The 14,804-nt window shown below is 42.0% G+C and overlaps 1 protein-coding gene across 1 annotated transcript; it reads right to left on the bottom strand.

Moving 5' to 3' along the window:
• Positions 1-641: 641 nt before the first annotated feature.
• Positions 642-13,116, bottom strand: nudt4b (nudix (nucleoside diphosphate linked moiety X)-type motif 4b). The gene is made up of 5 exons (XM_068731398.1): positions 12,661-13,116; positions 6,157-6,267; positions 5,130-5,174; positions 4,900-4,987; positions 642-4,007 (listed from the first exon to the last, which is right to left on the bottom strand). Exons 1-5 carry the CDS (start codon positions 12,754-12,756, stop codon positions 3,787-3,789), a joined length of 561 nt encoding a protein of 186 aa, XP_068587499.1. The 5' UTR covers positions 12,757-13,116; the 3' UTR covers positions 642-3,786.
• Positions 13,117-14,804: the final 1,688 nt, after the last annotated feature.

Genomic DNA, 14,804 nt, shown 5'->3' with positions numbered 1-14,804 from the left:
ATTTGGCTAAAGGCCTCCACATTTGCACTTTGTGCTGTTGACACTATTCTATAGGCAGCTGTTTGGCCATACCAACTTCTATTCAGTTCAATAACATCGTTAAGATATTATATTGTGTTTAATTATACTACTTCCAAACAAAACTGGATTATGTTTGTGTCAGTGTGTTTGTGGTTCTTGTGGATAAAATGCAGATTTAGTTTAGGGACATCCAGCATTCAAGAATGATCGTCTGACAAATTATAGAGTTTTTTTGAGGGGCCCTGCGAATCTAGTCCCAGACTCAAGATATTCATCTGATATCGTGCAGACTGTCTGAGCCAAAAAATGTCAGCCAATAAACGCGTATCATAACAGATGTTATCCCTGCTGAGAACAGGGGGCGTGGGTGGGAAGTGGCACACATCCTTACCCTGGGGCCTTATAGCAGGTTAATCTAGTCATGACTCCTAAACTACTGAAACACTAAACCTTTGAAGATTTAGTTTTCCTTGATTTAAACATAATGGCTTATCAGCTGCTGGGTCTGGTCTTACTTTTCTACTTCTAGAAGCCACTGAATCATTTGCCAACGAATGATCCTTGACTCTCATGACATTTTAACTTCATAGACGGCAAATAAATGAGAATTCAACAACAGCTACGATACGATTTTTCCCCTTTTTAATGTAATCTTGTCTCAAAAACAATCTTTCCAGTCTACGTCATCAAATCCCTTTCACCTTAAACTTTTCTGTGCATAATATTCGTGACAAAACGCTGAGAAAGCTTAAGTTTGCTTTGAGTAAAATGCTCTGGTTACATCCATGTGACATTACAATGTGTTCAGCAGACAATCAAGCTGTTCAATTCCACCATGCATTTAGTGGACGCTTGCGTCCAGGCCGTCTTACTTTTTTTGTACACGAGCACATACATTTCATTCGTGGGATTCTTATCCCGACTCTCATGCTTTACTCATAAAAGGAGCGTTCTCAGATCAGCATAGACCCGAGCGTCACACAAAAAGCTCCAGGAAGTGAAGGAAGATGTTTCAGCTGCCAAACATCGAAATGAATGAGTTTATGTTAAATTTATGTTATTTTGATTCTAGTGAAGTCTTATATGCTCAGCTACGTGACAAGTGGACTTTAAACACAGTATGGGGTAAAACAAAGAATACGTGCCTGTGGTTCCTTAGTCTTAATTTCAACAAGGAAGGATTTAAATCTCTAAATTATTATATTCTGAAATTACAATGTTTAAGATCATTATTCTTTTTCACAAAGCAGTTGCCAAATGAAACAAATTTTCCCACCTAACACTTTTTGCAATTTGGCACATCATATTTCACGTTCATCAACACGCACGCACGCACGCACGCACGCACGCACACACACACACACACACACACACGAGGTGGCTGGAGTTCTAACATTACCAATCGAACAAGGCTGAAAGTTTATGGAACTTGAATTGGTGTTTTAAAGCTTCTGATATTGCAAAGTTCTGAAGCATACATCTATAGGTCACATGGGAAAACTTAAAAACAGTGTTAAACAGTATGTGTTCGTCACGGTTGAATAAACAATAAAATAATCGTCTGTCTGAAAAGTGTATGAAATGCTTTTTTTCATCATCTTACCAAAGCTTTAAAAACATTCCCCTGATCATTAATATCCTGCCTTCATTTCCCCCCCCAAAAAATGTTTAAAAAACCCCATTTCATAATTTGTCTATACTCAGTCTTGTGCGTCTCACACACACACACACACACACACACACACACACACACACACACACACACACACACACACACACACACACACACACACACACACACACACACACACACACACACACACACACAAGCTGATTAGCAAGATGCTATATACATTTTCTAAAAAAGAAGAAAAAAAAGAATGTATCTCCAGATCCAGTCTGTTATTTTTGTTTCCAAGTTAACTTCTAATACCATCCTCACAGACTTTTTCACCAGATCATGATTTAGAACGGGTTAATTCAACCGTTCGACTTCCCACCAGCCAACCTTTACATCCTAAACCCGTGGCACATTGTCATTGATACAAATATACTGTACATACCGCTCTCAGTGGGTTTTCTACGCATTGGTTTTATCCTGCCATTTGTACATTGTTAAAAAATATATAAAATATTAAGAGAAATTGTACAGGTACATTCAGGTTAAAAACACTTTAAATGTTTCTCTTCAAAGCTATTTACAAATCTCTGTACGGTTCCCAGTCGTCATTCAGCGGTCAACACAGGAGTGAGTGGGTTATATGAACAAAAAATAACTGCCAATTTCAGCCTTTTTTTTCTTTGGATTTCAGTCTTCATATTCTAAATGTAGATGACTTTTTATTTAGAATATTTCTGAGGGACCGTTTTAGCCTCGATATGAAGTAGAGAGGCAGACGGGATGCACGGAGAGAGAAAGACGGGGACGACCTACTGTAGAGATAATGCTGAACTTACAAAGTATGCATCTTAGACCCCACCATGCACCCAAAATCATGACGAAATATTTATATTAAAACTGCATTAAAAACTATGATGGGCATTTTTCACAATTTTTGAAAGTTTATAGACCAAATTAGAAGATTAACCAAGAAAATAATCCGAGGTTAATCCAGAAATAAAAAGAATTAGTCGCAGCCCAAAGCGCTAGTAATCTTATGGTAGAAAAAACAATCATATCGTACATGGAGATGATGTCATTTGGTGGTCTGTTTTACCAAATGAGACATGATAAAAAAAAAATACTAACATCAATTCAAAGAGCAGTCAACCGTGATTATTTTCATTTAAAGAAAATCCATTTCTTTCATTACCAGAGTTGAGATAAACTCAACTGACCCGATAGCAGCACTTCAAACCGAAGGGAAAGACTTTACACCAGTAAACACTTTCACTTCAAAAACGTGGGAAACCGTGACACTGGTATGTGGCTTTGAACAGTCAACGGTCCAGTGTGTTGGATCGGTCAAGGTTAGTGGAGCCGTAACGTCTGCGGCTGCAGTCTAACTCTGAACACAGCAGTGCTTTGTCAAAGGATATGGAACGCGACGGCACGACTCCGATCCAGTTTACTGAGGTATCAACTCACTGACAGTTGGCGCTATCCTGACAGATAGGACGTCTCTGACCCTTGACCTTGGCATTGACGACCACAAGTCATTTCTGGCCTGACATTTTCTATTTAATTCTATTGTTTGTTTTAATTGTGTAAAACTTTTTGTATCTATATTTTTTGTATATGTCAATAATTGATGATTACATGGTGTAAAGAAAGTCCAACCAACATTAACAACAGAGGAACACCTTGAAACACATCAATGCTCTGGCGTCTCATCCCCGCATGGATGTGCTCTGGGGTCCATTACTCTTTTATTGACTAGAAAGCATTTCCATTCTGCTAAAAATTAAATTAAAAAAATTACCATTAGTGAGAGAAAAACAACCCAAATACAACATTCATACAAAGTTTCTGTAAGGCATTCCTTCACCAGGTCATTCACGCCAGCTGAGTGTGCAGCTTCCTCGGTCAAAACAAATGTGTTCTTGAGATATTCACAGTCTTTCTGTCAGAGACGTCTCCTGCCCTGTCACGCGAGTCTTCAACACAGTTGTGGTGATTGGCTTTGGTCTGTCCTGCACCTAAGACTAGAAATGATACATACAGGAGAGCCGCAACTCTAAAAGTCATTAGATTCATGCAAGACTGTACAGACTTTCAGTGAACCATCCGAGCTGGACGGCGCACGCAGGGTTTTAGGTGCAGTCCTATCTGCAGGAGGAGCCCAACACGTTACCCGTCGAGGGCGAGGGCGCGGTGGCGCTGTAATGGGGGTAGTTGTCGTTGGGCGGCGGGCTCGGGAGGATGGAGTTTCCGTTGGTTGGGGAGCAGCTGAGCTGGAGCCTCCGCAGGTACTCTGCATGGACGGGTTTGTGGCTCTGCAGCACTTTGATGGCCTCGTCCACGGTGAACCACTCCCTCTTACGACCTGCAGGGGGAGACGGAGCACAATGTATGAGTTAAAAGGATGCCTTTAATGTTGGGTGTTCCCATAATTAGAGAGCCACAGCATAAAAATTATATCCCTCATTACTAGTAGATACACAAGACACTTTCCTCCTCTTCCACAGGTTGCTCTTACACTGTACCAAAGCCATTTCTTCTAGTACATATGCAATAAAGGAAATCATGAGCTTCAACATGTTACTCTCGCTTTTCTATAATAGGAAGAAATGGTAAAAGGAAACTGGGAAGCGTAATGCGACGCAGAACTGAAGTATTTTACAGCAAGCTACCACAACAGGTAGAGTGTATTTAAATTGTATCCTCAGCTAATTGGTTCTTTCGGTTCAAGCAAGGTGAAGGTAGACGCTACTCGAGGATCACAGACATACATAAATGCTCATGCACGTGAAAACATGGCATATATACTGACATATGTGCATTAATATAGTCTAACATAGTGAATGTAGCAGGCTCTGGTTCACACCGACAGGTAGAGGATGCACATAAAGTAAGGCTGGATACTGGTGTCCAGGCTACTGTCAGCTGTAATGAACTACAGCTCAGAACCACTGCAGCTACGACCGGCGGCCTAGATTTATAGACACCTGTGGCCACTGCATACCCCGATGCCCATACGGTCTCCATGCACTATACTGGCCTCCACATAAATAAAAAAAAACAGTGTACTGTAAAAAGGTGAGCTAGATGAAACGCACGCACGCACGCACGCACACACACACACACACACACACACACACACACACACACACACACACACACACACACACACACACACACACACACACACACACACACACACACACACACACACACACACACACACACACACACAAAAAGGTGAAGGGAAACTGTACCTATGTTGACGGAGTCTTCCCAGGCCTCCAGTGTTTCTGTGACAGTCAACACATACACATACGTCCGGTGCTTCCGATCCTGGTTTTGCTGGAGGGATCGCAAGGGAAAGAAATTACATATTGCATGATAAAAACAAAAAAAAATTTGGGAATTTGTGCATCTAATACCCTTTAATGTTGCGGTTGCATTGGTATAATGAACTGAAAGTAAGAGAGCCGTGTAAGCTTACCTCAAACACGCCAAGCAGACGTCCTAGCTTGCCCTTCACACCGGCCTGAAGAATAAATGAAGAATATTTTTTAGGATTTTTGTTTTTCCCCTACTGTGCTCTAGCGCATGGAACAAAGACAGCAAAGGACATTGCTTTGTGTGATTTTCTTAAAGTTTTAAGGGCACTCTATTCACTCCAAAAGATGAATAGAGGGTAGAAACATTAGAAAAGCAGTGTTCAAACAACAGACTATATTCTGTGGCAAAACAATGGGTATTGTGTATTACATATCAATGTTTAAAGGGCTCTATGTACTGAGCTCCACTGTAACCTCCCAGGCTTTGTTTGGATGTATTGCTTTACGAACAATTACCGAAACAAAGAAAACGTTCAGAGCTGAACTACAGAATAAATCCCTGTGCCGAGTTCATTTTTGTCCTCTGTGGCCTCACAGCTGCTTCAATTTAGGTTTGTCAGCCTCTTAAAAAGGTAATAATTTCTATATGGAATTTATCTACACTATTTGAGGCCTTAAGGAAGGACTTACAGTAATTCTAATAATAGGTATCATTATCAATCCTTGGTAATGTCCCTTGACATGGAATAAACAAACCTGGCTCAAATCCTGAAAGAATATTAATGTGGAAATGTAATTATGTCTCTTTCATAACACGTCGTAGTTGCTTTATTCATTTACAGGAATGAAATTACTGCCAGGACATATGACATCTGTGCTTTCCCCCTCGGCATACTTCACAAGTGTCACTCTGTCGCACCAATGTGTCCGGCGGGTTGGGCTCCAGGGTCTGTGAAAGCACAGGAATCCAACGAGGAGCCAAGTTTAGACCGCTGACGTGGCTGAGAACACGAGGTTCTCAACCAGAGGGACCTCTGGAATACCAGCACACTCCCCGTTCACCCAGCTACTGACACCATGTCCCCACCCACCATTTTTTTGGATTGTTCAACCCTCAACGAAGACTTCCTCTACACCGCACAAAAAGAGCTCACTTAGTGATAAGAAACAATTCTTGAGTTTATTCACCTCCTCAAACACCTCTCGCACTGCGGCACCACACGGCTCCTCCTCTGGCTCCATCCCTCCTCCGGGGACGATCCACTGCTCCGGGTGCCGACTGCTGCTGACCAGCAGAACCTGGAACAGAGAGAAAAATGTCAATTCCTTTATTTTACTATCAATTTGAGTATGCCCCTTTTAGATACAGAAAACCATGTCACATCATAAGGAAGCAAGAAGTCCCTGTAGTTTCTGAGACTTAAACACTGAACCTGAGCTTGACATGAGACATGACCCTTGACCCCTGTGACTCAAGTCTCAAAGACAGACAGCTGATGATTGCTGCTGCCTCTGCTATTTATTCTCTGTTGCTGTAGACAGGATCCTAAACCCACCGCAGCCTTCGTCGCTTCAAATATTTTATCCTGACATGGTGTGGATGGTCTTCTGAGTGAGACTAATACATGGAATATATATGAGAACGATACACACTGAAACATGATACTTTACTTTCAACTATTGTAAAATATCACACACAAACCTGGATAACAGTTATTTTAGAAAAAAAGCTCACTCCAACTGGAACAAATGGAGGCATTTGGGGGACCATAGCATGTACCCGTTCACCTGCTTTCACCCGTTTTGGGTTTCTAGGTTGGTTAAAGCTCAATCAAAGCCCGTGTTGAGGCGGTTCCAACACACACAAACAATGCAAACAATGCATGTAAACCAAGCATGAGCCGCTCAAAGTCTGTGAGTGCTTCCCTAAGCGGCCCGCGGGGCTTGAATTACACTACAGTTGCAGTGTACACGGATATGCACGGATCAGATGAGTCTGTGTCTGCATTTTCTAGCAGTATCCATATAGCAACCACAACAGACAGAAGCACACCTGCTGTAAACATTACCACATTTGCATGGAGCAATTTTGCTCATTCTTTTTAAAACACAGTCTGTGACAGGACCACGATCGTAGTGATATGAACAGTTGATTCAGGTGCAGAGCCTTCAGTGGTTCATTTATTTGTGATTCCACTGAATGTTCTGAATGTTACAGCTTGTGGTTGCCAGTTTAGAAATCATTTGATCATACACAGTAATCAGTGAAGGTAAATATGCATGCATTAAAGAGAGAAAAAGTGTGGTAAGTAGCTTGTACAACATATGGTGACATGTACCTCTACCACCATATACAGTAATCTGCCAGAAAAGTCAGCCTGTCACTTAATCCTAACTCAGTTTTTGTATATCTTCCCTTCTCTAATGGGATCGTGGCTGCAGCTACCGGAGTGCTCTGCTAAGGGCCCGGGGGCCAAACCAATTGGACAACGAATGCTTGGGGCTTTGACAGCGAGCACTGTCGGCTGACATCTTTCTCACATTCATCCAACCCAGCCACCTGCTTCTTTCCAGACTACGTCATCGGGGATGAAGGGCAGTGGGGTAGCTATCCATGTCAAGCGTGATGGTGCGGATTAAGTGCGTGCACGCTCCGCAAACATTTCCTTCAGGATGTAAAAGGTTCGAGAAACGCACGCACACACAACAGGTGTTATGTCTGATGTGGCGTACATTAAGGGATGTGTGTTAGAGGAAGGGTCATTTACACTAACGGTACAAACAGAGCTGGGGCAGAACATGACGCCTTCCCAGCAGAGTGCAGACTGTAAAAAACTAAATGTGCCACGTTGAACCGTGTAACCTGCTTGAGTAAGGATCTTTGATGAGGTGAGCTAAAACAAACTGAACTTTTGCCCTTTTAATCACAATGTGAGAAGGGGGAACTTATTTCAAATAAGAAAGAAGATGGTAATTCTTTTTTTTCCCCCCCAAGGAATATGTTTGTCATATGCAGCGAGGGTTTATTTTCACATCTTTTTGAACGTGAACATCACCTGCAGAAAGTCTGTTTCCATACAGGCTATTATTGGGTGACGTACTTCCATGCGGGATGGGCTATTTCAGTGATATGACATAATAAAATATTTATTCTTTGTGTTATGGGTGTGTTTGAGACCGACCCCGTTGTCTGAGTGCAGCCAGAAAGGCTTAAATGGAGATCACTGGTGTCAATTTGTTCCAAGTCTAAAGTGTGAGATGTATACAAAACAAAAGCTGCAGAGCTTATGCGACAGCGAGGACAAACAGGATTTCTGCTCTGGTTGTTCCATTTTTATCTTCCTCATGTTGCCCCGCGAGGAACTTGTATTTGTCCATCCTCAGAAATATAGCACGTGCCACATTTAGTTTTCTTTTAATACATTTAGGAATGTAGAGCACTGAATCAACATATTACAAACTGTGTATAATTAAGAAGTTGTTTCTTCACATCAGCAGAATACAGTTCATAAGAGGGAGCAGCAAAAAGGACACTCCAGCGTGACGACACAAACAAAATCAAACCTGCAAGCTTCTATTCATCTCCCCAGGCACCAAGATGCTTTGACAAGTTGAAGAAATCCAGTGAATTCACTGAAAATGTCAGTATTTCAAGTTCATTCACCATCCGTTTCAACCATTTCTACTTCTGGCTAACCATTTACACTAATCCGCTCACTTGTTAACGACTTGTCAAGCACTCACAAACTGACTAAGTCACTGACTAAGAAGACTTTACACTTTCTGACCTTTCCTATAACTTTGGGAAAAAAGTGCAGACTACACAGGCCACAGTTAAAGAGGGTGAACAAAATAACTCACACTGTCATGAAACGTAGGCTGACGGCTGAACTCGGAGCACAGAAACACACGTATATTTGGAAAGAGGGGCAAGGAGAAGAAGAAACCCCAGAGGGAACACTGCAGTGTTTCTCGGTGACATTTCACTGGTTTGCAACTTGTATCACTTCCCAGGGACCCCCAGTGTGAACAAGGACGAGGGCAAATTCTGAGGTAACATGCAGTAAATCTCCCCCGGGGTAATAAAAAAACCCTGTGGACGAATGCGAGACTCACCTGGCGTTAGCTAAGACTTTCTCTTATCCAAAGATCTGTTGTATAGTCTCGTAACTGATTTAAAGAGGAGAATCAGTCACTCTTAACTTAACATCATAATTTGAGATATGTGAACTACCACTGGTAGTAAAACACAAGCTATGACAGCGACTCCTCTGGCATGGCCTCAAGAAGGGATATTCTGGAGGACATTAACACATCCGCCTCCTCCCCGAGGCGGAAGGCCTGTAGCTGTCAAATAGAAGAAGGCCCCGAATGCCGGGGTGACGGTCGGAGGGAATGAGGGAAAGTGCAGAATCAGAAGTGCTAAGCTATAAAATAGTCGTCACATTATAAAAAAGGTATCAGCCAATACAAGAGGAGACGTTATCAGGGGCTGTCGGAGACAAACAGCAGGAGAGGCGAAGAGAGAGAGAAACTGAACACCTACATTTCTGACTTTCTGCTGAAGCGTTCCACTCACACTGACAACCCCCCCCTCCAATTCCCAGTATGACATTGTTTACAATCTGCTGCAGTACCTTCAATATGCAGCCTCTGGGTCATAAATTCATAAACATGGAGGTTACGGTTAAAACTGTTCTCTCGATCGGATCTTTTCTCTTACTCCAAATTATGCATGAACTCGTGACATTATACGAAGCCTCAACACTGCCAAGCACAGTTTGTAGCACTTTAGGTTGAAATCATGAAACAAACAATATTTGAACGGTTCAAATTAAGATTGGCAACCGTTAACATGACGGACACCTGGGGGAAGTGGAAACAAGTGGACATATTAAGTTGATATGGTGAACTTGTCAGCAAACAGTTCCCACATCCAGAAGATATGACGCAATGTTAGCGTTCATTTGGAGTCGTGTTTCTGTGCAGTCCAATATTCACGCTTCTTTTAGCTCAGTTTTGGTCTCCACCAACGCCCAAAGTGACATCTTTGGCAGTTAAGCTGCTAAATGCTCCACTATGTTCATCTGTTAGCTGCTAACGTCGTCCGTCTGCTACTGGACCTGTAGTGGACAGTTGGTCTCTAGAGCGTCAGAAAAGCAAAACCAGTCTCTATAAAGCTCATCAGAAATGATGCGCATTGCAGAGTTAGCTGATAATTCTCATGTTTTTTTGTTAAGTCGCTAAGAGCAACCCATGTCACAGTCATTAAATCTATTGTTAATATGAAAATATTGAAGCCATACAGATTTACTGTGTTCTTACTGCATTCTGATTATTTCTGCACAGCAGTCAGGTTACAATGTTGTGATGAAATCATTTCTCAGTAAACACACCCACACATTTGTGGCTTTAAGTGTGTGCTTCACAATATCCAATCAGAATAACTGGAGGTGAAAACATAAAGCAGGGGAAGTGCTATGGAATCATACAGTTTACTTCTTTAAATTTGCATTAAATGTACGAATGAGTAAACTTCTAGGGCTTGTTATTTAACTAAGGGTTTCTGCAACCGACCACTGCACTATTATGAAGTAAGATGATTAAAGAAGCTCTCTTGGCACACAGGCCCCAAGCAACTCACATGCTGTTAATTTACCCAGGTGCCCTCCTCAGTTATCACTGGCATCCCTCTGCACTGTGAGGTTCCTGTTTTCCCCGGTTGGGAGTTTAATTGCTGTCATACAGAACCTCTCCCTGAGGGTTCAGCTTTCGCCTTTCCTCTCCGAAACAAAAACAGTCCAACAGCATGTAGGGCTCTCATTTCACCACAATTGTGTCTCCTGTGTCTAGGAACTGATTGTATATGTGTCAGGCGTGTGTTTAAGGAGAGTTTTGATGCCACAAAGCTCCATATCTCAACCTTCGTTAGGCGGAAAATGGCCATTGTTGACTACCCTAAATCATAATCACCAGATTGGTTCTCATATTTCAAGCAGTGCCATCCATGCGATTGCATGAGTAGACATGCCTGTCAAAGCCTGAATATCCTGAGGGTGATGGTCACACCTACACTCTTCTGTTGTCACAACGTTCCCTGACTGTCCTCTCCTGCGATTGCAAGTCAAGAGAAAAGAAAGAAAAAAAAAATCAGAAAAAAAATTGCAAGACCGCAGTAGTACAGGTACAAGTTTTGTGTAAGTGAACAGACATAAGTGTGTCTGTGTGTGTGTGTGTGTGTATGTGTGTGTGTGTGTGTGTGTGTAAAACTCTTCCAATCTGTGTGTTGTACAGCTGAACACTGGAAGGCTCAGGCAGAGCTCTCTGTGCCAGTCCTGGGACATCACACTGGGCTGCTTTCACTGTATATTGTGTAACAGTTTGTTTATGCAAAGCTCAAAGTGGAGGCTAAATTTAGACATGAGAGAATATGCCACAAAAGCAGAGATATGGTCCTGATATTTGGACATATATGACTTTCTGGTCATATGCATACATGACTATTATTAGTTATAATGGAACCAGTATAAACAGCTTAACTTGAGTCATTTATATTAATATAGGCTCTCTGGATAAGAATATGTCTATAGTATTAGTGTGTTTATAATAAACCCTTATAAAGGTTATTCTATTTATTTAGTTAATTGTTTGTACTGTTTTGAATATTTGATATGGGTCACTGTTAATACTGTTGTTGTTTTGTGTGCATATAAATAAAGAGAGTGACTAACACAAAACACTTGTAATAGCCTATTCTTGGCGATATCACAGCTTGTGTGTTTTTAATTAGGTTTGGGGTGGAAAGACACTGCTGTTACAGTACGGAAATCCGCCTTTAACGTGGATCGACTGCATTGTATATCACCTAGAAAAGTCTTTAAGACACAACAATACAAGTCTGCAACCCCATCTCCATTATTTACATGGCGAGGGCCCCTTTAAATCCTCATCCACATCATTGCTACGCAGCTGCCCGCTCAAGGCCGGTGGGCTGCAGCAGAATCATGAATGGCCACTGCCTGGACCCTCCCTGTCGTGATATTAAATGTGGTCAAGTTACGCGACAGTTGATAGATATATTTAATAATAGACTCGAGGCCCGCATTCTTAACTCCTCTCTCAAAACACACCGATGTAAACCCCCCAAAAATGAAAGGGAAACGTGCAACAGAGTGCCTCGCCCCCTCCGCGTTAGCCACTCAAGCTAAGAGCAAGCTAACCGGAAGTAGAGCGAATCAGTCTTCAAAATAAGAGCGTTGCTTCAACTCAATATAGTTTCGAATGAGGTATTGATCAGGTGTTTTGTTTTGAAATGTGTCACCGTTGTCGTTTGTTATTAGTAGTAGCTACTTTGACAACAGCCTTTTCCCCCCTTTCTTTACGCGCTCCTCAAACTAGCCTAAACTGGATGGCCCAAGGCGCATCAACAACAGCAGCAGCAGCAACAGCACGGAAACAAACCAAAATAGTGGCATTGTGACAGACAGAAAACAGTGTTAACGCAGCTACACCTAGAAGCTGGCGCCACACGTCTAAACCCATGTGTAATACTAAATATCATTCTCGATTTGGTTCATAATCACCCCTGCGCTGTTTGAATGACTGGGTGCAGACAGGGGATGACTAGGCCACGAAGTCATACACAACCCCTGCATATTGTTCATGTGGTTCAGTTTCTGCGGAACCTCTTACCTCTTCCTCGCGTTCATTCTTGAAGCACAGACATGCTGCTCGTTTCTTGAAGCCCTCGCCGTCGTATGTCCTGGTCTGGTTCGGTTTGAGTTTCATTGTGGATTTATTCTGCCTCCTTTTTAGATAAAAAAAAAAACAACGGCAACAACAGAGAGCAAACGGTCCAGCGAGTTAACAGCGGAGCCGCCGCATCGCTGCTGCTCTCTGCATCCGTGGTCCGAGATGGTCAGTAATAAGAGGAGGAGGAGGGGGCTGTTGGAGAGATCCCAACCGGGGTACCCGTCAAGCTATCCTGGATTTATGGTTTCCTCATACAATCTGTGGAAGATGAAGTCAAAGCTGTAGCTGCTGCCTGTGATTTCCAGTCGGCAGTGCGTGTGAAGTCCTGCAGGCAGAGAGATATTATGTAGTCTACAGCACAGCCCTGCTCTGGTTCCATTTGCGCACGGCCGCTGACTCAGTACAATGAACAGGCAGACTGGAGGTTTAGATATACAGATCACTCCTCTGAGGCAGGAATGAGCTCATTGGTTGGGTTAGTCTCAGTGGGCGGAGCTACACTTCTGGTCACAGAATAATAAACAAATGCGTAATTTGTGCTGATCTCCACCGGACTGGTGCTGCAGAGCATTGGACCATTTGACAAGTAGACCTGTTTCAGTGTGTGTGTGTGTGTGTGTGTGTGTGTGTGTGTGTGTGTGTGTTGGGGGGGGGGGGGGTCACCTATGACGACTAATCAATGATTTTTCATTTAGGACTGTTCTGTGCTTGGTGCAATATTTACAATTACTATTGTAATATATTACCAAAATATTTAGGATCTCAAATCATTTTGAGAAGAAAAAACATATCTTTTAAATAGACTACATAGATGCTACATAGGATTTTTATTATAGCGAGAAAGTCAGTCACTCTAGATCAGGGATACTCACTCAACTTGTTTTATCTTGGGGCCAGTTAATAAACAAATAATGAATAAATATTAAAAGTCCCATTAGGCCTACTCATCTTTCTTTCTTTGAAATTATTTTTTTAAACAAGCTCTATTAGTGTATTTTGATGCTTTGTATGCGCTATTATAAGGTAAAAAAAAAAATCCCATTGTGAATTAATTTATTTTCATTGTGAGTTAGAAAAAGGTTGGCGGGGCCACGCGGCCAGCACTCACTCACTCACTGCTCTGGACCCAAGACTCCAATCAGAACACATCGAGGAAGAATAAGTAGAACATTATTTTTCAAAATGTCACAAAAGCATAGTGTACATTTTAAAGTCAATGATTCCAAAATATGTTAAGAACGGCATATTAGTCATCGCCAGGCCTCTGGCCTCACCTCTCTTCAAGTTATTAAGCCTCAGACTCTTCATTACACTTTTAAGGCATTTTTTCTTTTGGGAGTTTCATGTTTCACCTGTTCCACACACGTAATGGTACATTCTGCCTCCTGTTTGTTAGCGAAAGGAAAGCTATGATGTTACTTAACGTTTTTATTCCAACTGGTTGCTTAAACTGATCACTCCAATGTTTTTTGTAACACCTTCTGGATTCTTCAGTATTTTGGGGGTGTTTTAAGTAAAATATCCTACATGTTCAATAGTTCATGGGATCGTTACATTTTATCAAGCATGTTGGGAAATCAGTCAGTGACTCCCATCTGTCATTGAATTTACATCATAACTGTGGTCATTTTTTTCTGAATGCGTCAATCCCAATCTGTGTGGGAAAAAAGGTATTTACACAATAATTTAGGTTAATGCTCAAATTTGGAATACATTATTTGAGGTTTGTGGTAAAGTTTGTGTTTAAAGGGTTAAAACTACAGCGCTGTAATGCAGCCTGTTTTAGGGGGAGTTGTCACTGTGAATAAGCACCACTCCTAACTGCTCCCCCTGACTAAACACATTAGAGTAAAATCTGTCTCAACTCATATCTGATGGCGCTCCCATGTTGTCACTGGCTTCATGTTAAACTCAAAGTGAATGAATGCCACCCCTTCCCGCTGTAACTGCCCCACAGGTGGGGTTTTAGAAACTGTGATTGCATTGTAAGCAGCTGTAACTTATTAACTGATTAAACGCATTCACTGTTTCTGTGATGCAATTCCCACTATGACAATCAAATGACATGGCAGAGGCTGTGGACG

The sequence above is a fragment of the Cebidichthys violaceus genome, unplaced genomic scaffold, assembly GCF_023349555.1.
Source record: "Cebidichthys violaceus isolate CVI_PGR_0920_01 unplaced genomic scaffold, fCebVio1.0.p SCAF_51, whole genome shotgun sequence".
NCBI lineage: Eukaryota > Metazoa > Chordata > Actinopteri > Perciformes > Stichaeidae > Cebidichthys > Cebidichthys violaceus.
The sequence above is the reverse complement of the archived record's forward strand: the minus strand, read 5'-3'. Positions and strand labels throughout refer to the sequence as shown.